The following is a 27,894-nucleotide window of genomic DNA, read 5'->3' on the forward strand; positions in this document are numbered from 1 at the left end:
GCCAACTATTACCAATTATTAATTTAATAATGAATTATGTGGGGGTTTTTTTGTTGTTTTTTTTTTTTTTTTTTTACCATTTATGAATATATATATATAAAGTTGTGGCTCATGCACAAAATAAATTAGATCCTGGTATCACTTTTATATATATATATTGTTTAATATCTCCTTAGAGAACACATCATATTATTTATTTATTTTTCTCAGCTTAGTCTTATATGATGGGGAGCACAAAATAACATATTAGAATGACTGCATTCATCTAAAGATGTGGTTAGAATTACAGTGTAATCTGAAAGAGCTGCTGTTACAGAGTATTGACTCAATTAATCTGACTAATTAATTAAAGAGCTCTGAGGTATAAGCATGGAAACACAATCAGTGGTGATTTACAGTAAAACCTGCTTTCAGCAACCTCAAAAAATGACAGTCATTAGAACACAAATACATCCATTTTAATTTGAGAAAATACAAAAAGAAACATGTACAATTTATGTACAAACTTTTTGTACAAGACAGTATGTTTATCAGCAGGTTATATTTGACAGAGTCAGGTAGATCAACTCAGCACCATCAAGTTCTCCATTTCTCCATTAGCCAAAACAGTTCAAACTCCTTTTTTCCTGTAATGAACAGCCAAATAATTAAATGGAAACTGAATGTTCTGACTTTATTAAAATGAAAATTAAAAAAATAGCAGTTTCAGCTTAGGTTTTAACTTTCAGTTAAGACTTAATTCCCTTAAAGCACATTATTCAATACAGTTTTTAACGTTGTATTGACAGACAATTTTTATAGTAGAATAATAGTCTGAAATAACACTCTTTAACAAGTGGACAGATGATCATACAGACACATTAAACCTCATGTAGTGCCCAGCGTCATTCAGTCAGTGTGTTCTTTTTTTATGAAGTTATATGTATATCAGTAAAGTCTGGCTCTATAGCTGAAACTTTAAGCTCTCTCAGATGCCACTTTTCGCTTTAGTGGGTCTTCAGGCGTTCCCCCATTCAGTTGAACTGCAGCACTGCCTGCACTTGTCCTGGCATGGAGGCTTGCATGGCTTGGATGTTCTCCATGCCAGGAATAGATGCCACAAAAATCCTCTTAATGATTTTAACATCTGACTGGATGATGCTGGGTTAGAGACAACTTCATGGCACTTTAGACAGACTGATATGTAGAGAAGAGTGGTTTCACCTCGCAGCAGGTACACACGTATATATACACACACACACACACACACACACACACGCACGCACACACACACACGCACACACACACTGCACTGAGCTGCTGTGGCTCTTGTTGCACACTGGAGAATATAGTCAAGCTGAAGGACAAGCCTTGTTTATCACTTTGTGGACAGACTTTAGCTGTCTAAAGAAAAAAAAAAGAAAAATCCTAAATCTACTGACAGAGAAAAAAAACATTCCTGAAATCTACTAATTGCTATATCTGTAAACAAATAGTGATAGTGAGCGTTTTAAACAATGACTTAATTACTATAACATATAATTTATTAAAAACTGGCAACATGGAATGTAAACGCTGATATTAAAGAAAATAACAAACTGAAATTACAGTATGACTTTGAAATTAGCTTCTCTCAAAACATTCAATCCTTCGTTCTGCACCATACTTTAGCTTTACATCACACTGCATGAGTTTCATTACAGGAAAAGAATCTTGGACAAAGCCTCTAAAAATGACTCCAGTATATTTTGATTTATGATTCGTTTTAGGTCTGAATCCTTTTTTTCCCCCCCAGACTAGCATGTATGTTATTTAAAAATCCAATTTTACATAGAGTTTACTCACATTTTATTTTAAAGAATCTACTTGCTACAAAGTGTAACATCCATGTATTCACAATTCAAAATCACTTGAGGACAGAGCCTAGTGGGCTGCAATAGGATCAAACTACATCCAGTGGACAAACATTAAAGCTGAGATCCTTGTTCTTCAAAAAATAAAATGTGGCCTATAAATGGGCAGAATTTACACAACATAATTCGACACTAAGCGTTATCATATTTTTTCCTCAGTAGTAAAATTGCTATGTTTTTTCTTCTATCTAGCATTAGATGATGATTAGCTCACTGACTGTCTGTGCCATTTCAAACACAGTTTTAAGTGTATTACAGTTTATGCACATGAAAATATTTCAGCATGTTACTTTATTTCCTGAGACCTAATTTAGGTCAATATCAGTGTTAACGATCAATTCTACCCTGAGAAAGAGAGAGTAGATGCAAGCCATTGGCAATGACCCATTCTCATGCACATTTTCACCATCTACTGTAATTTTCACTTTCAGCTTGGAATTATACTACAGTTTACATCTAATTACGGTTATCAATAGTTTATCTCAGCCCAGAAAAATGAGTAATAGAATATTTTAATTGATATAACTAGGTCCTTCAAAGCAGCTCAAGTATGGAGTATTAAAGTTCTCTCCCAGAAAAGCAGACGGAGAACTGAAGCTGGAACTTTGCGACTGTCTCCTGTAGCATGAGATGGTCAGTACACTTGTCCTTTTTAAAAGCATGATATGTTCTGTTGGACAACAAACTTAACTGGTGTGTACTGAAGCCTTGTTAATATCTATTTAAGATCATTTTAGAAATAAATTCTTCGATATGTATAAAAATAAGTACAAAATGATTATGCTTATGTGGATAAAAAATAACTATGTACGTACAGTATGTATAAATCTGACAGAACACTTCAAGCAAAAATCTGCTTAACATATGTATTATTACGCTTCCCACATGAAGGCTCAGCACACCACCGTGTTCCAGTGTGAAGTGTAGTGCAGTTCAACACAACACACTGTCTAACATTCTCTTTACGTGATAATGACAAACGTGATTGAGCTTTGCTTGTGTAGATTTTTTCGATTCGTGTAATATCGAGGCATCATGTTTGGTCACAGAGAACATCCAAGCACGTCTCTGCCTCTGTGCCAACGATGTGACAGGCAGCGCCATCAGTCAGAAGGAGGAACCATGAATGCCCACTTTTCGCAATATGTGGCATTTAACACAACATTTCAAGTTTCTTTAATTCAAAATCAGACAGAATGTTTAAATATATTTTGAAAGCTCAATCATAGTGGCATTATCACATTGTGAGTGCAGTGTGTAAACCACAACATAGTATTCCTTTCCTGTGCCTTTTCCAAACAACGCATTATGAGCCTTGATTATACACTTTAACAACCGCAGCAACACACCAGCAGTCAAGCATGATGGAAAGACATCAACAAAAGTAGTGCATATCCTGATAATGTATTGCCAATTTAGTAGGGCTACGCTGGAGATGACCTCTTGCATTATTACATGAACATGATAAGTACGTGTACATTCTTGCACATGATGGCCTTCACTGTTTATGTGGATGGAAATGAAATCAGATTCCTGCTCCGCAGGTCCTGGTTGTGTGCATCATTTACTAAAATGAAAACTTCTCCACACAAAGCAGGACCCTTAAGCAACTCTTATCACCCTTAACAGTAACTTGTTGTAAGCGAGCCACTCTACAGTCAGCCAGCAAGTTTACTCGCTGTGCTGTGAATTCAGAAACATTCACACTCTTTTTAGATTCCAGTCTCAAGTTTTTCCACTATTATTATTTAGTGCAAAAAGAAGCAGATGAGCGTGCATGTATGTGTGTATAGTGGGGCTAAAGCAACACTTCAGATGAGGTTCTTTGGGTAATGTTAACAAGCTGAAAGACCGTGACCCTCATCCTAGATAACACAAAGCCTTCTGCACAGAGTCAGGTCACTACAGACACAAAATATTGCAATGAATTACAGGAAGTACTTCTTTACTGTTTTAACATAATTTTAAAAAGTGCTAGAGGGCTGTACAATCCTTATTTGATTGTCATGTACATCACTATGTATACATTTATAAATTAAATGTTTCCAAAAGCATGGAAGTAACATTAAAGGTATACACATAGGAGGTCCCTTCTAGTTTCCATTATCACAAAAAAAACCTTTGAGGTGTAAAATGTCAGTGAATCGCTATTATCATCACTGTTTCCACATCACCGCTCATCTTTTACATCAGGATGCTCCAACCCGTCAAAAGCCTGGGATTCAGCATTCATCTTCAACTTCTCTGATCGGTGGAATCAGGCTGCTAGTGGATTTGTACTGATTGACTTGATTGGCCATGTGAGTGCTCATGGGCTTGATTTGAATGTTCCTTGGGTAGGCATTTTCTGGTTCATCTGTAAACCATTTCTTTTCTGTGAGACAACCAGGCAGAAGAGAGGCAGGGGAAGATGGACAGAGAAAAGGACAGTATTAATAGAGTAGAATGAAATACGCTGGCAGTTGAATGCAGCTCTGTTTAAAACACAAACCCTCTATTTATCGTGAAAGGATAAATAGAATTCAACATCCATAGAAAGAAATACAGGTTTTAAGATGACTAACTATTTTCTCTCATGATAATACAGTATAAAAGGTATGTAAAAGCTCTAAGCACATTCAGGACCATAGTATAGACTAAAAGAATAAGGGACATCATGCTGTGTTCCTGTGTTCATTATCACGGTGGCATCAAGTCTGAACTCTGAACATTTTACACTCTAACTTGGTCAAATCTGGGAAATGAGACAGCATGCCAAATTACAGAGGACTTAAGCCATGTGTGGGATGAATTTCTGTCTTCATCCCACAGGCACCGTCATTCCCTAGCACTCATTTCTAACTCCGAATGTAACGTGAAACTCGCTGCAGGCTCAAGAGTGTCAGCCAGCGCAGGCCTGCAGGCTACAGTGTCACAGCACAGGCTTTTGATGTGGTGGAGTTGCGCCTGCGGTGGTGCAACGAGTCAGCCACCTTGCTCTATTCCCCTGAGTTCACTACTGATATTGGCACTCATATTGCCCTGAGACATCCCTCGGCATGGCAAGAGTTAAGAGAGCCAATTTCTCAGGTACTGGGCTTCTCATCATGTTTCCTTTCTTACATTTTGATGAAACTTCTGCCAAGACGAAACGTTTAGCACTTATTTTCCTTGGTTTGGATGAAAAAGTTATGATCGAACCAATCCGAATTCTGGCAAAATCTGGCAATTAATTACATAATGTGGACGAACTAACAAAAATCAGCCTGATTAAAACACACAGAACTTGCACAGATCAGCAAAGAAAGCAAATCTGAGAATACATACATACATGAAGAGAAACGCAATCAAAACGAAAGTCATATATAGATCAATTTCATCAGATGAACTCAGGTATAGAGGTAAAAATTAGAGGAGGATGATCAACCGCATGCAATGCTTGGGTGATCCTAAGCATGACAAGAGTTAAGCAGTTGCATTAGCCAATTGCTTTCAACCTGAAAGCAATAGTGAAATGTAGGCATGACTTCCTTTGAAAATAAAATCAACAGCCCCTCTCATTACAGCGCTCCACAAAGGACATGATTAAAATATCTCACAACAGGTGCTGTATCATGCAGAATCATTAACTTGCATACCTTGGCTCATTCTATTCATCCTTGTTGCACTTTAGAAAAAGAAGTGGTCTAAGTAAGTTTTACAGTTCTCAAGGTGAGAAACACGTCTAAAACACGGTAACTGACATGACCATATCCTTTATGTTAGGCTAACGTTTAACACCTTCAGTCAAACTTCAGAGGTGTTCAGAGCTTTAAAACAATTTGCACTTTCATTTAACTAATATGCATTTCATGTTTATGTTACACTTTATCTAATGAACAGCAGCATCTTCTGAAATAACAAAGGCTTGAACAAAAAAAAATGCCTTGCTAACATCCCTTTCCTAGCCTAAGGTCCTAGCATATATCTGTCTCTTTGTAAAGGTCCAGAATTGCCAAATAATCTTGTACCAAAACAGTTGTAAATACACAGAGTTTACTAGAGGAAATGCACTTAAACATAAAGTAACACCTTGCAGTTGCAATGTCTTGAGGGTATTTTGAACCCTGCAGAGTTATTCTGTTAGATCTGAATAGTTTGACATAACTCTGTAGGGCAGTCACTTTGGAATATACTCTATGTCCATTTCGGTACACTTTTACTAAATCAACCAAACTCTTGCACCTGCAAGGATATGAGGACATTTTGGATCTCAGGATTGGATCAAATTCAAACAGACTCTCTTAGCAACTCTACATCCAAGCTAACAAATTCAGAACTACAGAAAACACAGCTAACAAACACTAAAACATGGACATGCAATTGCAGCCCTCACACATACAGTACAGTACATAGACATATGAAAATGACACCAGGTAATGAACTTTCTACTCCTATACCATTTTATTATAAACAGACATAAGGACTTAGGTCATGTCAGAAGATGGCATAGCCATAAAAGCCTACACCACTCAAACAAACAAACACACAAGAAGTATTTGTATATACTTTATATACAAATATCTATGCACAATCACACAACCAGATGACTATTCACTGACTCAAAACGTCACACAAAACAGGTATTTATTATAGTTCTATTCTTTGTAGCCAACTAACAATATAGTTGTGTGAATTAGACAAATGTTATAATTACAGAATTTACACACAATTGTGATAGTGAAAGCTTTCACACTGCCCTGGCATTTTACTGCATGTTTATAATGAAACAGCCAAACACAGGCCAGTGCTGCTATGGTCCTGAGATATAAGTGTGTCTGAAATGAAGCAATGAAATAATGAGTCCAGTGTGAGCTTAGAGCAAACATCACATGCACATCACCACAGAGCAAATGCACAAACACCACAAGCAGATTTGGGTAGAAACACAAACATTACACCTTATGTATGACAAGAGCTTACAAAAAGCAATCAACAAGCACACAAACAGAGCACAGACACACGGTATATAGAGAGGTACAGGCTCTTACTTGTGTTTTTCGCGGCTTTCGCGGGTCTTGCTGCTGCGGTTGGGCCGGTTGGTGGTAGGGATTGAGTGAACTGAGGAGCTCTTCTTGCTGGATGAGTGGGAGGAATGGGAGGAATGGGACAGGCTGGTTCGCGACTGACCTGCGTTGTGGTCAAACTGCATCAGGCAGAAGATCAGGTCTGTGGGAACAAGCTCGAACTCATAGGGTGGGTTGGTGATGACATACCTGTAAATGTACAGACACATCTAAATCAAAGGAACAATGCAATTATAATATAATTGAAATGATATCCTTTTCTAACATGGCTAATGAATGTCAGAGAACGATTAAACGATTCCATACTCAATGCATTGACTACTGTAACAGCATACTGAATACATGTAGCGACTGTACATCTCGCTGAAAACCTCACAAAGGGTAATGTTTGGAGTAAATTTAGAAGTTGAGGACAGCTCACCTTTTTGTGCATTGGCTCGGTGCACTTAGGTGTGCATCTCTTAATCTATAGATTCCAAAGCACAGCATGTTGTAGGTTTTTAATGCTTTACAAAACAAGTCCCCATAACAGCCACCATCCTAAAGGAGAGAAAATAACAAATTGTAATGATTTATCATTGGGGCAGAATAAAAAATTCAAAGATGTAATATTTAGTAACTTTAAACTGTAAATGTCATTCGCAACAATAATGATCAATGTTAATAAACTGTTAATGATTGAGCAGAAGACATAGCTTTATTTAGCTCATACATAGCTCACGCTGACACACTCTCTCTATCTCTCTGGACCTGCTCTGCATGTGCAGAATATTTGGTTTGATTTAGCGGGCAGCAGAGGCGTCAGACAGGGGAGCATGTGTGTTGGGGAAAGTGACAAAAGCTGTCAGCTCTTCTTAAGCATTCACTTACCCCCAAGTCTGCAAAAGGGCCATCGTAGAGGGCGAGCTGTGCCACGCGACACCTGTCCCTGTTAGCTAGCGTCTGTGGCGTGCTATATCCTCCACGCAAAGCATTCTCCTCGGCCAACAGTGCCTCAAGCTCCGGCGTAGCCCCTCCTGTCACCAGCGTCCGGATCAGCGTCAGGATATTATCGTTGAAGTACGTCTGCAGAGATGAGGTAAAGGATACGGACAGCAGCACCATTAGAGTCACCATGGAAGACAGCAGAGATTTTGGAGCCATTCTGGGCCTTGTTATCTAGACCCTGAGCTGTCTCTTCACATTGCTCTCCTCACGACGGGAAGAGACACAGCAATGCAATTAAGCCAGCTGTTGTTGTTGTTTTCCCTCCTCTTCAACATTCATTTGATATCACCAGCCATGCTTAACAGGAGAGTGTATCACACAGAATCAGTGGAAATCTGCTTGTTATCAATTATCATTACTGGATATAATTATCTTTCTGGATCTCCCAATTCATTCAGTGAATGAACTCCTCAGAACAACCGCATTGAGGACTTAAGACTACTTGTAAACACATGGGATTACATGGTCATCATGATCAGCCAAATATACATTCTAATAATAAATTTAGAAATAGTTCTGAAAAACAAATCAGTACAGAAAATCTCATGTTATGTGAGGTTTCAAAGGTTTGGTCTGTGGTGTAATTTACATTTTTCTGCATTTTTCTTTTTTCACAGTCCATGTACATACCTGTACATGTGACACATTAATGCATGGTGCTGACAACACAGCACCAGAAAGAGAAAGGCAGGTCTCTTTACCCTGTGTATCTGTGTGTATGTGTGAGAGAGGAGTCGGCCTGAGCGGCAGCAGGAGGTAGAACTCAGACGGTGTATGGAGTGACACCTTTCCAGGCCTCTGACAGCACCATTCAGCTGAATGATAGATGAGAGCTGTCTATTAGCCAGCTTCACCTTTGTCCAGAGTGGAACACACTTGAAGGCTGCTTTGTTCTAACTTCACTCAAAGTGAAAGGCACTAGAATTAAGCCATCATGCGTAAAGTGCGGGTGGGGGAGTGGGGGTTGTCGTAGCGATGGTTGTAGGTAAAGGAAAAATTAAGAGAAATAAAGATGGAGAAAGAGAGGGAGAAAAAGAGAAGCGCGTCTATCCCACTCTAACCAAGATGACATTGCTTGGAGATTAAAGCTTTTGGACACATATAAGCCCACCTGTGTGCCACTGAGTGTCATTAAAGAGAAGCTGAGCACTTATCTTGTTTTAAAAAATTGAATAAGCCTCTTGAAAGTTCATTTCATGACATATTATTTGTGGAGTCTGGGTAACAACTTTCCTTTTGATGTCACTACAGGTGACAGTCTGATCTATGTGGCATTTTATTTACAAACCTCTGCCGAACGGTAACGCTCAAGCACTACATCTCAACAGAGCAGAGCTTTTTATTTTACAATTTTTCTGAGGACTAGATTCAGCAGATCAGTGGGCACCATCATATAATTCTATAATAATGGGAGAGAAAAATGTAACTTTCTGAGAGAGAACCATGTTCAATCCACTGGTGTGTTATTTAAATGCAAACAGAAAGAATATTCAAGAAAAATGCAAATGTACTTTTAGAAAATATACAAATGTCTATAAATGACACACAAGAAATATTATAATTTACAAAACTGGGTTAAAGTCATTCATTCGTTCATTCAATCCTGAAAACTCCTTTAACCTGGTCGGGGTTTTATCCTGATCAGGTGTCTTGTGCATGGAAGATATAAATACTGTGATAAATCGTTACAACATAAACATAAGTCATGCAGGAAATATGACTGTGAATGATCAACAGTAAACTCACAGCGCTCATAAGAGAGTCGAGCACACTGATGGCAAAAGCTGTCCCACAGGCAAAGGGTTGGGTCAGATACAGCTCTGTATCCGGGTCATCATCATCATCTTGGTCCAGGAACTGAACATTTGAATCATTCACTGTGAAAAAGAAGAACACAAATTAGAGATCAGACAGAATGGAAAGAATCGATGAGTTTTAAACACTAGAATATCTAAAGTGCATCTGTATAAAATAATGGTTTTAATAAAAAACTGGGACATTGGACTACTCTAAAGTCAATACTGAGGAAGACTGCATCTGTTAATTATTACATATTCCATATTAATAAAATAAAGAAAGAAAAACCATGCACACTGAATATCATGCAGCCTGAAAAATATACAACTCAAAGAAAACACATCCAACATGTGTGGAACACCACATTACAGCCATGTACTATAAATGACATACTAAAAAAACTAAGAAAAGTTTTTTAAAAGCATTTTCAGCAGCTAAAACTGTGTATGTATACTCTAAATGAAATAATACATGCAACAATACAGGTGAATGGCATAAAAAGTGGGGGAGAAGCTACTCTAGAAATGTAATTAATTCTCACTCAATTCTCTTAATGAAGTATAAGTCCGGCTTACTGTAGCTAACAAGCTTGTTCAGAGGTTTTAAAAGGAATAAAATGAGAGGTGTATTCACAAATACATTTATTTTGGTGTACATTTATTTTCAGCTTGAACTTAAAGTCACATTTCCAGATCATTTTTTTTTATTTATTTTTATTTATTTATTTATTTATTTATTTTATATTAGGATATTATATTTTTAGGATATTTTCTAGAGTAGCAAGTGTTCAGAAAAAAAATGCCCTTAAACCCAGTTCGATTTGAGCACAGCTTATACAAATCTTTGTTTCAGCCTTCTTTAAAATGTATGCTTTAGAGATTAAGGCCAGCTCAAAAATAAATAAATAAAAATAAACGGCTTAAAGGGAAGATTTTATCTGGAGGTTTTTATTTTTTCTTAAATTTGATTTCTTCCCAGACTTCCTGTGGAAGAGAAATGTCAGTCTTTCAGAACGGCTGCTGATGAAAAAGAGCCTGGGCTACAGCAATGAACTGCAGGGAGATGCTATGGAAACAGCCACAAGGACAGACTACTGTAGTGTGATCAAAGGCCTCGTGATGCTCAGAGAGAGGGAGGAAAAAAAGTCCAAAACAAGAGAGTCAATTTCAACCAGAACCGAGAATAAAAATGTGTTCAAAGTGATGCCATGGGAGCAGGCCTTGTCTGCAGCCAGAGAAATCAAGACAAGCCGATGAAGGAGGCTGAGCATCAGTGCAGTGGAGGACAAAGGCACAGCTTACCCAGTTCTGTTATCATTTGTATGTTAGTTCCACTGTTTTTTTCCTGACTGAATGGAACCAAAGGCAGTAGTTTGCCAGGCTTAGCTAATGACGATAAAATGACGTTGAGGGGAGATTGTTATTGAAGCAAGTTCAAAGGCAAGCAAACATGCAAAAACATAATGAGAGTATCATATCAAAAGTGGGATTAGAAATGTAAAGGTACAGTATTTCCTTTCATAAAGGGCACAGTGTCTGTAAGTGCAGCAAGAGATACCAGACATCTGTTCCTAACTGGTAAACAGAGCCTGCCTCCGTAATGTGTGGGTTTTAGCCTTTTATTGCTGGAGTGGAAAAGTACTGTACTTGGAAAAGGGAAAAAAGCAGTTGGTATTATGGCGATCATGGGCAAATGCTTAAAACCAGCTACATTTTTTTTCGGCTCATGAGGTTTCTTGCCATTTTGGCTACTCTAACAGCATTGGGTTTATGTATCTCTGATGTGGGCCTGTGGAACTCCTAGGCGATATCTGATTCCTCTGGTCTTGAGGGGCCACTGGAATTTAAGTGTGTGTGGTGTGTGATGCTTATAGGCCCTTCTATTGAAGTGCACTATAATTGGGTCAGTGGAGAGTTAGAGTGGCCAATCCCATGTGCTTTAGTGCCCTCTGAGATCTGAAACTTTCATGAGTCCTTCTGTCCTGGGAATACAACCAGCGTCATTGTTATTAATAAATGGACCCATTTTACAAGATGCCTTTTGCCTCTATGTAAGTCCAGCTATTCACATGCATTAATGGAAATATTGTTAGGCACTTGACTTTGACCTATTTAAGCACAACAATACAGAAAACCAACAGACACACAACAGAGACACAACTGGAGTAAGACAATTCGATCTCAGCCGTTAGACACTATATTTTGATACTGTAGCAGTGATTGCAGTCACCTAGTTCAGTTATGATTGGGATGTTGGAGCCAGTAGTGACAGACGCCTGGCGAACCAACCCATGCACAGGACTGTTGTCTGGAGACGATCTATCCATTCCAGGAGGTGTAAAACCTGAAGGAGTGAGGAAGGAATAATAGATTAGATGCAGGTAATTGTGTTAGACAATCGACCAAATTCCTGGACTGAATTTTTCCTGAATGGAAAAAACTCTGGTATAAATGCCTTTGTGTGTTGCTGTAAACAGAGACAATGTCAAATATGATATAGAATGAAAGGACCACAGTGTCTGCCTAAAACACTGCACTGCTGATATTCAGCTTTTAGAGGTCAACTGAGACATATTTAGCATTTGCTGCTTTCCATCAGCTGGTAGATATAAATTTTATATGTTGTTCATTTTGTTACCATAAAATTGGTGAAGTGGATCCTGAAAACCTTTTATGTGAAAAAGCGATTCTGAGCCATGAAATACAAGCGTCGGTGACGGGACTATGAATTCACATGACTTGACACTTTTGCATTTTCTCAAGCTGACAAGTAAACACCTTAAATCAGTAATGCCATATGCATAATGCATCAGGCCTGTTTTGACATCCATCATTTAGTGCTGACTAGAGAAAAATGCAAGCATATAGTTTCCTTTTTTGTACAATGGAAAACATAATGCAGGAATAGATTCAGGTCACAAAGTTTTAAAAGTATACTGCAGAATTCTGTGTGCTCACAGAGCCTCTATTCAGCCAAAAGATGTAAGAACAGGAAGAAGACACTAACATTTTGCCACTTTCCCCAAATTTCAAACTGTAAACAAAATAATTCCTGCTTACACATTTGACACATCAAATAAACAATGCCAGTCTGTGTAAAGTTCCCTGCTGAAAACATCTAAACAAATCAGAATAAAAAAAATTTTCACGTCATCTATGAAATTCAAGTACTATCATGGTTAACATTTTCACTTCTTTGCTTGAACCAGCACTGTTGCACAGTGTGTCTTCTGGTAAAAGTTTAAACCACAGGAGAGGTATTACAGAAACAACCTAACTGTGAAATCTTTCTGTATCAATGACAACTAAAGCTAGGATCTCATGTAGGATGCTGATGCTTTTTGCAGAATATCAAATCTAAAGTTTATGTTATAGTAACAAGTCACAGGCATCCTAACCTAGTAAACACACCCTAACTAGTATGCTACTTTAACTTCCATGTTCAGTTTACTTTGCTTGTAACCGTGTATCATATTATCTTGCTTACTATTAGTAAATACCATATGGCAGTACATTTTTTCAAAAAAAAAAACAAAAAAACCTTTGTTACAAATTATTATAATAAATAAATTGGTCGCAGGTTTCATAGCTGATGAAGGATCTTTGTTTCTTGGTGCTAGAAAAAATATTAAATTATAGCTCAAAAAAACAAAAAGGTTTAAGGCTTATATTAAATTGCATTAATTACATTACAGAACATTTTTGATTATTGTGATTATATATTATTTTTATTATTGTAATTATATATTGTGCATTAGTTTGTAAATGTAAATCATCTATCTATGCTATGTGTATAAGCTCAATTTTGATGGTTCCCCATTGCATAAACCAGATAAATAATACATTTCTATGCAATGACAATCTATAGAAAGAGAATAAAAACGAATGTATATGAATACAACTCTAATTATTTTATGCATCCAATTGATAAAATCTTCATTATAATAAAATTTCTGTTCAAATTTTCATTCCATAATGGTATTGATAAATATAGTGAGATAATTTAGATTTATTGATATAAATTCATTTGCTTTCATTTTTTAGTCATGAAAATGATCTCTGTGATTAAATGGTTGTATAAAAAAGACAAAGCCGTAGCCTATGGTTGTAAGAATGCCCCCCCCCACCCTCACCCCACCCTAAGGCTGTAGGAGAACATAATGTAGGTTCACTAACAAAAACACACACCCCCAGGCACTGCTCATTTTGCACTTGTCTGTACCTTTCCCCTGGCAATAAGCTTGCTGATTTAGTCATTTACACCTTTGTCTTCAAATTCAACACTGTGCAGGGGTTAGGCAGTTGGTTACAGAAATGATGCCGGGTAAGACGTTTTGATAAATACATGTGCCCTGTAATTAAACAAATAAAACCATCAATTTGCTAATAATACATGATTTAATAATTTTATGAAAATATGTGCTGGTATTATATACTAAATTAAATATATTGTAATATAGTAATTTATGTAATTTATTTGAAATCAGAACTTATTTAAAGTTTCTTTTACCAAACTAATTTTTTTTCACTATTGAGCAAAAAAATGCTCTTCAGTAGCTCATCACACCAGATGTTTGGATGAATTAATAGACGGAGCAATAATGACAAATTATGTTCCTGTGTCTCTTCCACAAACTGAATGATAAAGGTCTATTATCAGCCATGACGGGGGACGGATTTTTCACAAACGAACAGACGCTACTGTGTTACAAAGAGCATTCTGCTAAGTCTCACACATTTCTCACAAATGCTGTCATTTCAAAGCTTCAGCTCCATCGTTCTCTGCAAAAGTGGCTCCTCAATAACAGTTGAAATCTTAATTGTTCTATGCCAGCTTGTGTGGGCTGTGTAATTTGCGTAATGAAGAGCAGCTGAAGAAGTGGTGTTGCTGATTTGTACTGCCTGCTTAATGATGATGAATCCTGATGGGCACAAGAGGGTTACATGTTTATCTGAATGCATAAACAATCTGTTCAACTCAATTTGTCGGCAAACAAATCTGCCGCAGCCCCACTAATGGAGGCAAATAATGCACGGTCTGCAGTGTGATATTTGGGAAATTTTAGCAGTGCTTTGATTAAAGCAAAGATGATACCACACACACGTATAACCAAAAAATGCAAACTGAAGGCGGACTAATTAAATCAGTGCTCATGAAATAAATAAAAACACACATCACGTGATGTAATAATGCTCCGGGTTCTGTCCCTTAATTATTCATTTCTATTAATGCTTGATTTCTGTTAAGATTATTGTATTAATAACAATTTTGACCCTTTTGTCTTTTAAAGCAGACATCTATCAGTATTGCTGTCAAGCAGAGCGACGCTGCAGAGCTCAGTCCTCTCAGTGGTATGTGCTGAAGTGTCCTAGGCCACTCTTTACCTTGGGAATTAGCCTGCAGGACCCCAATGCTGTCATCAAACTGCATAGATTTGATGTTGAGTGATGCCAAGATGCATTCCTTATCCTGCAGTGAAGCATCGTCGATATTGTTCTGATTGGCTGACAGGATAACGCACATGTCGCAGAGGTTGATGTTTACAGCCCTTAAATCAGCTCGACTTAATGGTGTGCCCTTCAGCAGAGAGAGAGAGAGAGAGAGAGCAAGAGACATGTGGGGGAGGGGGCAGCGAAAGAAAAAAATGAAGAAAAACAAGTTAAAGATTGCGCTTTGGACCGCTAAGAAATTAGTCAACAATCTTTTCCCCTAAAGGCAATGACATTCAGCTGATCTAACTATGCACACAAGAATATGTTCTCTGATCTAAAGGGTAGCCTTTGCCGATGGCAGCATTTTGGCCCCAAATGCTCAGCCAAAGCAGTTTTAACAAGCTCTAAAGCAGGAAGTGTTACACACAGCTAGCATAGACCTGGTAACAGGTGCTTCATTAGTAGTTAAATTGCTTTGCCTCCTCTTGCCTTGAGTAGAAGTGAATGCCTTATGCTTATGCAGTGTACTTACAGGTAAGATGGAGACCTTGGGGAAGTTATGAAGGGTTTCCCATTCTCTCCTCAGATACTCCAGTGAGCCTACAAACACTATGTGCTTCAGCTCATGGTAATGGAAGTTACTTGCTCTTAAAGGCATAACCAAGTTTCGCAGCCCCACTAAAGCAGAAGTGACATCTCCGAATATACAGACCACGACATGTCCACTTAGAACCGTCATGGAAGCCTCACTCCTTGTCTATAGAGAGAATCACAGACAGAAAGCAACACCATCACAACCATACTAAAAGAGATCTATTAAACAACTGCTATATAAATCTAAATGAATGCTATGCACTTGATGGTAGTAGAAGTGGAATGAGACTTTAAGCACTTATAAATAAGGTCTCTGACATAATATATAGTACTAATTACTGTGTCATAATATTAATATATATTCTTTAAATGTTTTTTAAATATAAAAAGTAGACCTGGTCTGTGTGATAGGACCCTTACTGCCTGAGTGGATATGTGCAAAATAAACAATACTATGTGTCTTATACTAACGCTGATTTTTGTAGTCGATGTGTTCATGTTCATGTGCTCATCCCTTTGAGGGAGAAGAAGAATTAGCTGATATAAAAACTTTAGGCCAGATGTATGTATGTGAGGAGGCACAGTGCAGAACTCAGCTTGATATGGCCACAAAATTCGCTCATAAGGCATCTGAAATTAATGTTCAATTTACAAAGGCTGTAGCTCATTACACAAACTGCGCCTGAGAGAGCCTACTACTATGTGCTCTGCGTGAGTTGCAAATTGTGGTTTAAAAGCCCGCGACTAAAGAGAAAAAGCAGTAAGGGAAAGTTCAGTAATAAAGATAATGTGTAAATGAAGTCCTTATTAAATAAAAACCATTGATCTACGAAGTCTAGTCAACAGTTTAAAAGGCACGAATACACGTATCTGATTTCCATTTGTGTCTAAAAAGCAAGATGTGCACAGAATATGTACTTATTAAAAAATAAAACTGCAATGCCATTTTTCTTCTTTAATTTGTTTGATTTCTTTAACAGACGTGTGAAAAATATATCCATGTGTAAGTGACATATGTCCGGGGTTGATAGAGCTTCTTTAAACAAAAGCAGGCCTATGGTCAATAATATTACAAAATGTAATATCCAGAGATAAATATTTGACCAAGGTCCTACATGGTCTCATCCTTCTGTCATAAATTAATATAGCTCCCAGGCACAAACAGATACAAAGGATAAAAGGCTTACATGCCGGTGTTAATGGCTGACAAATCATGTGAAAACCTTGTAAAATGACAATTTTTACATTAAATGTAATGTAAAAATCGAAATAAAAAAAAGAATTAAAAAATGAAAGGAAAACAAATAAAAAGTTTACTATACCCATGTTTGGTAAGAGTCTATCAGCACTTTTAGTTTTTGCAAAATGTTCTTGCTCTTTATTGAAGGAACATTCTGGTTCCATCAAATTGTAATGGCGTCTCCTGAGCACAGTCCTCTTCAGGTCACCTCACAGATATTTATTTGGATGTGGGTCTGGGCTCTAGTTAGGTCATTCTAAAACACTGATCTTCTTTTGGTTAAGTCATTACTCATTGTCATGCTGAAAGGTGAAATTCCTTTTCATCTGAAGGTTTGCACTTAAATCAAACTGGTATTTGTAGCTACTCATGATTCCCTCCACCTTGAAAAAAAAAGCCCAGTTCTGGCTGAAGAAAAACCCTAAATTCATTCATATGATGCTACCACAACTATGCTACACTCTTTGGGCTACAATCTTTTGGTCATGTGCTTTTTTGCACTAAATATTCATTTTGGAGTTGTGGATTATACAGTTGGGAACTGGTCTCGGACCATAACACGTTACAATGAGTAACCAATACTTGTCAGATCTTTCTGCAGCTCCTTTACTGTTGCTTGTAGGTCTGTTACTTGTAGGTCTGTTACTGCAGCTCTTTTACGGTTGCTTGTAGGTCTCAATTATTTAAATGTTCACGTTTTATGCATCTAGATGTGCATTAAGTCAATGTGTGAATGTGCAGTGATTCTCTGGTTGCAAACAGAGAGTTAGATGTGTAATATGTGTGTATTTTGTCATATTACAGAACAGTACTGTACCCACCAGAATGACTTTCTCAATTTCTTTGGAAGGGCACCAGTGAAACATTCCAGTGGAGTCGTATCTCTTCACATTAGCGTCCATATTCTCAATCTGCTCGTTTCCTGGAATAAGTAAAGGGTCATGTCTGTACAGGAGAAGAGGAAAAGAAGGAAGTGAAGAAAATGTAATCAGAGCAATGTTATGATTATTGAATAAACCAAACCATTTAAATGTTCAACAAGCTGTAGTTTTTTTATTTTCTTTGGTCTAGCAGTTTCTTGATTTTCTCAGTTACTAAATTGCAAGCTGTATCTTTTTAAATAAATTCAATTTATTTTAATTTGTCACCGTTGACTGTCCTACATACTGTATTTTTCTTGAAATTGCCTTTTTTTTCTTTTTTTATCAACGAATGCTTAGTTTCACTACACAATCAATAAACCACCATTTATAAGGCTTACTACAAATGTTGTACACGTGTCAAGAGTGCACCTTTTATCTGGTACATTATCTTATAATTGTGACATTAATCAAACAGCATATCCATAATAACCTATCAGCCTGAAGCAGAGTAGGTGTGTGTGACAAGGCCATCACTGTCAGAGTAAATATGTGCTCCCATCATGGTGTGTGTGTGTGCTAGTGACACACACTGGTGACAACGTTGGAGTGGAAGAGAACGAGCCTGAGCAGTGCACTCACTGAGTGGCACCAGAATGGAAAGCCAATTACTGGCTTTTACCTCACTCAGCTTCTGACGTGCTGTGACCTCCACCCCCACCCCTAGTAAAAGCTTTAACAGGGCTGCACTTTAAATATTTTAGGAATTTGCCCGATCTCATTTTGCTCTCCTGAACTGAAGGCCATTAATGTTTTGAAAAGTGTCACGGCCAAACCGGCTAATCTGAAACAGCGTGGCTGGGTTGCTGAAGCTGATCTGGGGCAACAGTGACCATGAAAGAGGTCCTACTACTCTACTCTACAACTGCTAACACCAGAACTAGCATATATTTAGCACATAGGATCACCTAGCTCCCATGAAAGCACTCGAAAGCACTCAGCAATTGCTCTAGCACGGAGAAGCTTTTCTGAATGAATAGGAGCACACTGGTCTGTTATGAGTGCTAGTTTGTTTTGGCAAAGAAGAAAAGCTTTAGAGTTACTGCTAGAGGATGACATAAAAAAGTTTACTGACTAGCACATTTCCAATTTTCCAATTCCAATTTTTAGGATGTATTTAAAGAAACAATACAAGACCATTGTTGTTGATGTATTCAGCCTGCATATCATACATTTCTCTAAGATTCTATCATTTATGAGAGCATTTTGGGAGAGAGACCACAGAATACTTGTCAAGAGGCCATAACACTGTCAACAAAAGCCGACTGAGCAGCCCACTACTGGAAAACGGAGTGGGTCTGAAAGCCTGCCTTTGAGGTAATAGCCTGAGGCCAAACCAAGCTGCTTCCTCTCTGCTCCACAGCTACAGGGTTACATGCTTTTCCTTTTCTGCACCTCCTCTGTGCAGACGTTCACACAGCTTTCACCAATAATTTCCTCAAACTCAAACTATTTGATGGAAACTAGAGTTCATCACCATGATACTGTTGTGGTCTGCTCAGAAAGACGATATCAATCGCAGTTTAGGCAAATTTTAACCAAAAAACAATGGGACAAATTTTATTGGGAAAATAAATTTAATTTAGTACACAAACAAGAAAACATTAATAATTAGCGCATTACTTTATAATATTAACACTGGACTGGAGTTATGTGTTTCTCAGCACATGATCTTTTGGTTACTATATCCGTGTCAGTTAGCATTTATTTTATTATTTATTAATTATATTAATAAAAGAATAAATTAATTATAGTTCATGCTGTTTTCTTTGCCTGTCATCTACTGGACATGCATTTGTTGATAATACATTTTTAATTGTGTAATTTTATGCATGTTGGTATTCACTTGACATGAATTGGCTGAATATTACATCTATCAGGCCTTGTTCTATTACATATCATTAATAACAATGAATTAAATTAGGTTTCTAAATCGCATTTGGTCCGCCCCTATTTTTTGTGTACAGAATAATGAATGATGAAACAATGGCCTTGTTTCCAATATTTGCATAATGAGAGATAATATTCAAGCAATTTCATTTACAATTTACATCTTCTGCATCATTATCAGCAGTCCAAATAAATCTTGTTTCAACTTAAAACAAAATGTACCATTAGAACAGTCTAAAACTCTATGGGAAATAATGCGTTCAAAATAGGAAGCAATGATAAATAACAAAACAAGCTAGTATTATTGCTCTCTCTCTCTCTCTCTCTCTCTCTCTCTCTCTCTCTCGTTTTTTTTTTTTCTCACCAAAGCTCTGCCTGTCTCCTAAGTGAGTTTATTCACTGACATTGCTTTGAAGCCTCCCCCTTTCACTCGACTTTTCGACGCTGTTTGATTGCTGAAATATCACATCAAAAACGTGTCAATTAGCACACTGGCATTGCAGAGATGATATCAGGCTGTGGACAGGTGATAATAACTTTAAAAGCATTTAGTGCTTTTTCACCCCAACTGAATATTTCATTATATGCTACATGTTTCACCGCTCACTCTATGGACCCCTGTCACTTCCATCTCTTCACCATGCTGATTGCCGCTGCACACCTCTGCCAAGATAGCTTCGTCTCAGCACTGTCAGCAAAGCCTGCCAGTCACTGCACAACTCTCTGCTCCATGCCACTCCAAACTAGAAATATGACAATACTGCTCTGGGAGCAGATCAATGCAAAATGCACTGTGACTTCCACATTTAGATATGGCTCTAGTCCTATCAGAAAATGTGCATTTAGTGTGTATTCTGTTAATTCCATTGAGAAAGTGCTGCTCATTGTCTACATGGTACATTTGATTAAAAAAAAGAATAAAAATACAAAGATGGCTTCAGTTACACAACAGAAATAAAAGGTGCCAGGTTGCCTTTAATCCATTCAAACTGAAGGACCTCCAAAGATTTAACCCAAACGTAACACTCTCATTTACAAGCACATTTTAACTACTATGGGTGGGCCTTGTATGTAACTATAACAGTTATGTAATTGTATGTAATTGTAAAAGTTACAACCAGAGCATAAGCTGTACATAGAGCAGGACTAGCTGCATTTCAGAGTGTTTAGCTATTCTAGCCCATCACTTGGCAGTCACTGATTCCCCCAGTCCCTTTCCAGCAGCCTATGAAAGGAGCCTTTTGCTTTGAAATTTTTCCCCATCATGCAAACTGACAAAGGCATGCTTTTCAAAAAACCCACAGCCAATCTGTTGATCATTATTTATTTACGCTGGCCTAGAGGCATAAAAGTATGTAAAAACCATAGCTGGTATATGCTTACAGTTTTTTCCTTCTTTGTTTCTTGTTTGTACAGTAAATTATCCCTAAGGCTACAGTAACAATCACTTATCATTGTGCATAAAACAAATTTCGAGGCTAAAGTATTCAATATATGGTGTATTGACAGCAAAGGCAATGGTTGGAGAAGTGCACACAGGTCTGTATTTGGTAATTTGATGTTTTGCTGCAGGGCGATGACTTGAAAAGCCTACACCTAGAACTGAGAACCTGTCATCCAGTACCCAAGAGCCAGCCAAACACAGAGGCACCCTAAAGCACAGGAAACTTTGGCACTGCTTTGAAGCATTTCAAAACAGGGTAAATAACTCCCAAGAATTATTATCACTCACAGATCAAAGAGAAGATGCATATATTACACTGCAAACAGGGACCATCAGCTCAGCACAGAAAAATCGTTATGAGCTCTTAGAACTCAAAACTCAACATCTTTTTAAGCTACAAGAAGAAAGCAAGGTTGTTATTTTTTTACTTTTTAACACCTTTTTACAGTTTGTTTGAGGGTACACTGAGCTGCGTTGTAGTATTGATCTATTATAAAAGGCTCGTTTGTAAAATCCAATAGTATGTATGTTGAAGTCAAATCCTATATATACATTCTCATATGCAAATTGAGGCATTGTTTTTTTTTTTTTTACTGAAAACTAGAAGTGCTCCTGTAAATATAAATAAAAATGCTTACCTTAAACATTAATTTTTAAACATTTTCCAGAAGAATTTACTAATAATATTAAATTAGGCCACAACTGAATGAGTATGAGTATGTCTTGTCCTGCCTTTCTGAATCTTGCTTTATGATCTAACATGGACATCCTCATCTATGACTCCTGCCTACATTAGCAGAAAGCAAACCCTTTTATCAGTCCAAATCAATTAGCAGCATTAGAATTCCTCCAGACAGGATAAAAGGAAGGTAATATTTGAATTCATTTTTGATTGCAATGATACATCTCACATATGGCCTTAAGTTCCAAAAACACTACTCACTGGGGCTCCTACAATAGATGAAGAGCCTGAGGCTAAGTAACCATACGGGCATCTCTGATTGGCTGCTGCTGTCATTAGTGCCACCGCTGTTTAAGAACTACATGTGGACGAGACTAGGGGGGTGACAGCTGAGACTTTAAAGCAAGAGTATTTTTCAAACAGCTTTTCATAGCCTCTTTCATGACAGAAATATTTCAGCTCTATCATTAAGCACTGACAGGCTGACAGCTTAAACGCCTGAGCCTTAGAGGGCTCCTCTCCTCTCTTTCGCTCCCTCGCCACTCCTCCTACTCCCGCCAACCCATCACCAACCCTCCCGTCTCCCTGCCGCTCTCTCTTTCCTTTTGAAGGCTGCAGGAGCGTCTTGAAATCAATGTCTTACCTCATCACTTTGGGTGAGCAGTTGGGTGAATTTCGCATGCCTCCATTGCGCTGCTTCTTTTTGGGTGACAGCGTTGATGGATGCTCGTCGTCAACTGCAAACACATGCAAAGAGTGTCAGTCTGTGGACGGCAGGGATTGTAATGTGTGCTGGGGATGACATATTAAAGAACACAAAAGGCAACACTCAATCAATCACTGCAAAATAAGTCAGAGGCGACCTCCAAAAATAGAAAAAGAACATCGTTAGTAAGGACAAATGTACATTTCAGGAAAGCAAAGAAAAACGAAAACCCATAAAGGACACTCATTAAGACTTGAACTCAATGATTACTGTGCTCATTCTGTTCCTGAGTGTTAGCAATCTGCATCAGTAATGTATCACCTCTCTTCTACATCATTGTCCTTGCATGGAGAGCAAGGACTAAAACAATGATGGAAGGAGTGTGTGTGTGTGTGTGTGTGTGTGTGTGTGTGTGTGTGTGTGGAGGGGAGTTATATGTTTTGCTTTCCAAAGGATCACTACTTGGCAAAATCAATTCCTATCATCTTACTTGTAACTGATGAGTGTGGGCTGGTCTGTGCATGTACTATGCCACAAGCATGCCACAAGCACTCTGAACCCACTGAGCTCACTCATCTAATGCTGAAACACCACTCCAAGAGGAAATTACTGAGGGGCCTATGGAATGTCAAAAGCATCCCTCCTACTGAATGTACTATCTACAAGACTGGAGCTGCCTGAAGGTCAACATCAGCTCCTTACACTCTCAAGAATGTCAGACTTAATAGCAATGCTACACAATTTTGTAACCAGAACAAAGCAATGGTCTATAGACCTTCGGATGAACGGTGCTGTTTTTTTTTCTCCTTATAAATTCTAAATTTACTATGGTGAATATTGATGCAAAATATTTTTGTCTTGTGTAAGTCTTAATCTATTGTCCATAATAGAAAGTCTCTATTTTAGCTTTAAATTGAGACACTTGTATTACACTCCAAACCTGCACAAATTTGGTTAGACTTCACAACTACAGCACATAATTAAAGAAAGCTTTCCCAGCACTGCAAGCAGCAAGTAAGACCATCCATAAAGCCTCTGTGGATCACTCTCATTTCACTCTCAGAACAAATTTTAAAATTCTCTGTCTGGCTATGTACCAAATGCCACTGTTTGACATTTACAAGTACACAGTGGCCAGAGCAATGTGAAGTACTAATCAACTTTCAGAATATCACTTGCAGTAAGTCACCATGTTGAAACCCTTTGTTTTCCTATTAAGACTAAGGTGTAAGTGGCCTGGTTGAGCTAGGCCACACTCCTGCCCTTGCTTCTCCAAATTAGACTACAGAGATTTATGAGCTATTCCAGTGCCCTTCAGTAAGAGGCTTAACAATGAAATAACTCTACCTGCAGTATGGCTGCTTCAGCAACTCCCTGCTTGTTCCAAATTACATTAAAGCACCTTTAAAACTTCAATCAAAACAGGATCAGTCCAGTGAAGTGTGATTGCTGTTCCAGACCACAGGCAACAATAAATGCTGCTGTTTTGTGTCAGTGCTCAGACGACTTGAATAGGCATCTGCCTTCCCTGACCGATGCGACTTTTTAAATTTGAAACTCTCAAATGACAATAGCAGCAACAGACACCGAGGCAGTGGCAATGGAATAGAGACACTTCCAAAATCTCCTTCTGTGTAACCTAATGTACCCGCTCACACTGTCCAAACTGAACTGTACAATACTCCTAGCAACTGCTGCAATGCATTTTCACACATGCTCACACAGTGCTAGGGAGGGGAATGTTAGCTCTGTTCCATGCAAGGTACAGACTGCTACAGAGGCACCTACAGGGTGTTGGTGGGCGACTGGAGGAGCGTATAGAAGAGGAATGGGTGCAGGAAAGCATCGATGAGTGTGGGGAGGAGGAGAGCATGGAGGTGTTGGCGTGGTAGCGGTATTTCCCAGGCAGGCTTTGGGCCCGATGCAGGCCAGCCAGGCTGAAACCTCGGCGTGGGGGTGGGACTGGAGGAAGCAGACTTCCTTTACAGTTAATTACAAGGGCTTCAGCAGAACGCTCCACTGCCAACGTTTGTGTGACAGCAATATTTGTTGCTAATTTAACTGTGCGATTTTGAAAACTGGGTCTAACTTCCTCCTTTACTGTCAAACAATGGAAGATAAGAACAGTGAGAAAATTTCTAGAATAAATAAACATATAAACAAACAAATAAATAAATATTCGAGAAAAGCAATAGTTTTTTGTCATTCTTTGTCATTTCAATGTTGTTCGTTTTAATAGACAATCAACAGAAATCAACAGAATTGTCTGTAAAAACAGAAGCAATAAAAAAAATGTATGTATTATTTTAAATAAAGAAATATAAGTTAATGTGATTTGCTATGTTGGACAATTTATTTTGGATTATCTATACTATTTATGACTGTACATTAAAAAAGGGAGAGAAAAAACCTGCCATCAGATTTGAAATTAATTACCAATTAAACCTTGGCTTTTTAAACAGCATTCAATCCATTTGCTGGAAGTAAAATGTTCAATAAGACATTTTGCCCTGATGTTGTTACTGGGCATAAATTAATGAAAAGATATCTTATTTAATTTCACTTATCAACATAAAAGAACATAACACTCCAAAACACGCCTGATAAAGTCTGAATGAACCAGTCCACATGGGAGCTACACACATGCTAGATATTAAAAGTAATACTTAAGGAATAAAAAGTTTCATAATCTTAATGAATTCACACAAACCCAGATGTGAAAATAGTTCAATTTTAAATATGTGGATATAGAGATCTTATCACCTGCGCCGGAATAAATTAACAGGACAAATAATTTAATTTGCATACTTATTTAAAATGATATGCAATGAGCGGATAAAATATGCCGAAGCGCTGAACCTTAAGTTTATTGGAACACATGAAGCATTTCACATGGACTTCACATGGACTTATCAAACACGTTTCCTTTCACCAGGAACTGAAAGCTACAGCATAATGACATCTATACAAGAGGCAAGAGGTTAACCAATATATGGTGTAAGTGGAAAAACAGTTTCCTTCTGCTCCCCAAACCTAGCTCTGAGCAATAAATAGATGGTTATTTCTGCAGTCAGCTGCCGCATAGATTTAAAGGCAGCCACAGATAACTCCTGGATTCATCTGGCCCCTGTCAAACACATGCAGCATTACAGAGTGGATATGTGCCGTGGCACTTTCACTGTGGATTTACAATAATCCAGACGGCAACTGTCCCTCCCTGAAATGCAAATGCTGTGATGAACCATGATTGCAGACCTTTATCAAGGCAGCAGTAAACTGTGAGATATTCAACTACAGACTATGGAGCAAATCAATTACATCACTAACACAGGGTTTTATTATTATTATTATTATTATTATTATTATTATTATTATTATTATTATTATTACTACTACTACTATTATTATTATTACTATTATTATTATTATTATAAAACACAATATAATTCACATGGCATAAGCATGTTATGCACATTGTAATCATACACTAAGCATGCATATTATAACAACAAATTAAAAATGATATTTCTAGTCATAATCAATAAAGAAACAAAACTTATTACTATTTTATTACTATATCTTCTTTGATAAAGCATAGCTCTCTGTTGTAGAGTAAGAGATTTACCTAAAATCCATTCTGCTTTGAACCGAACCCCAGCCTCTCTCTGACCTCCTGTTTTCCCTGGAGTTGTAGCGCCATCTGCTGCTGAAGGCAGCACAATACAAACACATCACTGAAACTCTAAACATACACTACAGGCCAAAAGTTTTTACCAGTAACTTAACATGAACTGCTAAGAACAACAAATATATAAATGTAACTTTTCTTTTTTTCAGACAGCAACAAGTATATGGACATAAATGCAGTAATAATGTGTCACTGATTCTAAATTTGTTTTTGCTGAAACGTCTTAGAACGTCTGTTCCAGGTATAGAATACCAGGAGTTTGTGTGCTCTTTACAGGTCCCATGTTATTTTAGCAAAATGTTTTGGTCACTGGAAGGTCAAGCTCATCCTAGACCTCTATTAGTCAGAGACAGTGACTGTGGGACCCAGATCATCTAGACTACAAGCATGCTGTTTTGTTGTATGTTGACTACAAGTATGTTGGATTTTGCCTTTTGCCTTTATCAGTCTTTAAAACTCGCTCACTTACATTTGGCCTGTAGTGTAGGTGCTATTTATGTGCATAGCATTACTAGCTCCTACATAGTCTACTCACAGGGAGAGCATGTGTATTTTATATCATTAGTGGCTGAACTATCACTGGTACCTTTCCACAGTGAGAGTACTATGAAAGCAGATTTGGAGTGTAATAATTTGGGAGGGGAGGTGCTGACAAAAACAATAGCACAGAAGCAGGTTAGAGAGGTTAGATGAAGTGAGATGGATGAGTGGAACAAAGGCTGAATGTGGAAAACAGGAGAAAACTTACGTGACGTAATATATCCGTTATACTTATATTTGGCTAAAGAGAGTATAGATACAAATAAAAAAGTTATGAGAGAGAAAAGATGGAGAGAAGGAAAGAAAGAGAGAGAAATATAATGAGAAGCAGTAAACAGGCATGGATTATTTTAATCTCATGGTGATAAAGAGCTTTAGGTTCAACCAAATTAAAAATATTTAAATGAGGTTGACACTGATAATGGTGATGAGAAGATAAGCCATAAATGAGAGAATGGGAAAAAACAAAACGAAAAAAACAAAACAAAAACAAGATAAAAACCAAAGCAGGCTGTACTCAATTTCTAAGCCAAGATGACTCACACACATCACAACCTGTTAACCACACTGATATCCTTAGACTTATTTATTATTTAAAAGAGTGTTGTTATAATAATATACTGTAAAAACATGATATAAACATAAGCACAATATGCAAAAATTGTGAAAAATATAATTGTGCTAATATTCTATACATCAGGTCTGACCGAATGTTCCCATATAACAATTATTACAAACGTAAATAAGCATGACATAGTAGTTTCACAACAAGTATAATCTTTCTGTTTAATGGACACTGTGGCCCTGATTTACTTCAAAATGAACAATTCTGTGTGAAAATAGATAAATAAATTGTGTGTGCAAATAAAGTTCATATTTACAATAAACAATTGCTTGAATTTGGTTCAATGATGGTAGGAAGATATTGGCTAAATATGGTTTTTATGTGTGCTAAATTTTTTCAATAGTGTGGAGACTCAATGGAAGAGTTGGCAACTTGGAAGAATTGGAAGAGCTAAAACTTGCAATATGTACAA

At 37.6% G+C, this 27,894-nt stretch overlaps 1 protein-coding gene across 4 annotated transcripts in view; it reads right to left on the reverse strand.

The window, feature by feature from the left end:
* Window positions 1-409: 409 nt before the first annotated feature.
* kcnma1a (potassium large conductance calcium-activated channel, subfamily M, alpha member 1a) overlaps window positions 410-27,894 on the reverse strand; it is a 128,575-nt gene continuing 101,090 nt past the window's right edge. For 2 of the 4 annotated variants that reach the window (XM_060872360.1, XM_060872359.1), the window contains 11 exons: window positions 22,567-22,660; window positions 17,809-17,932; window positions 15,686-15,910; window positions 15,106-15,298; window positions 11,951-12,064; window positions 9,671-9,801; window positions 7,808-8,002; window positions 7,359-7,477; window positions 6,902-7,126; window positions 5,510-5,538; window positions 410-4,266 (listed from right to left, as the gene is read on the reverse strand). In XM_060872360.1, coding sequence (XP_060728343.1) covers window positions 4,115-4,266; window positions 5,510-5,538; window positions 6,902-7,126; window positions 7,359-7,477; window positions 7,808-8,002; window positions 9,671-9,801; window positions 11,951-12,064; window positions 15,106-15,298; window positions 15,686-15,910; window positions 17,809-17,932; window positions 22,567-22,660 — 1,601 coding nt within the window. In that variant the 3' untranslated portion in view covers window positions 410-4,114. Of the gene's footprint in view, window positions 4,267-5,509; window positions 5,539-6,901; window positions 7,127-7,358; window positions 7,478-7,807; window positions 8,003-9,670; window positions 9,802-11,950; window positions 12,065-15,105; window positions 15,299-15,685; window positions 15,911-17,808; window positions 17,933-22,566; window positions 22,661-24,417; window positions 24,730-26,254; window positions 26,336-27,065; window positions 27,099-27,894 lie in introns of all 4 variants that reach the window. The other 2 variants (XM_060872362.1, XM_060872361.1) reach the window with 2 other exon arrangements.

The sequence above is a fragment of the Tachysurus vachellii genome, chromosome 6 (assembly GCF_030014155.1).
Source record: "Tachysurus vachellii isolate PV-2020 chromosome 6, HZAU_Pvac_v1, whole genome shotgun sequence".
Classification (NCBI taxonomy): domain Eukaryota; kingdom Metazoa; phylum Chordata; class Actinopteri; order Siluriformes; family Bagridae; genus Tachysurus; species Tachysurus vachellii.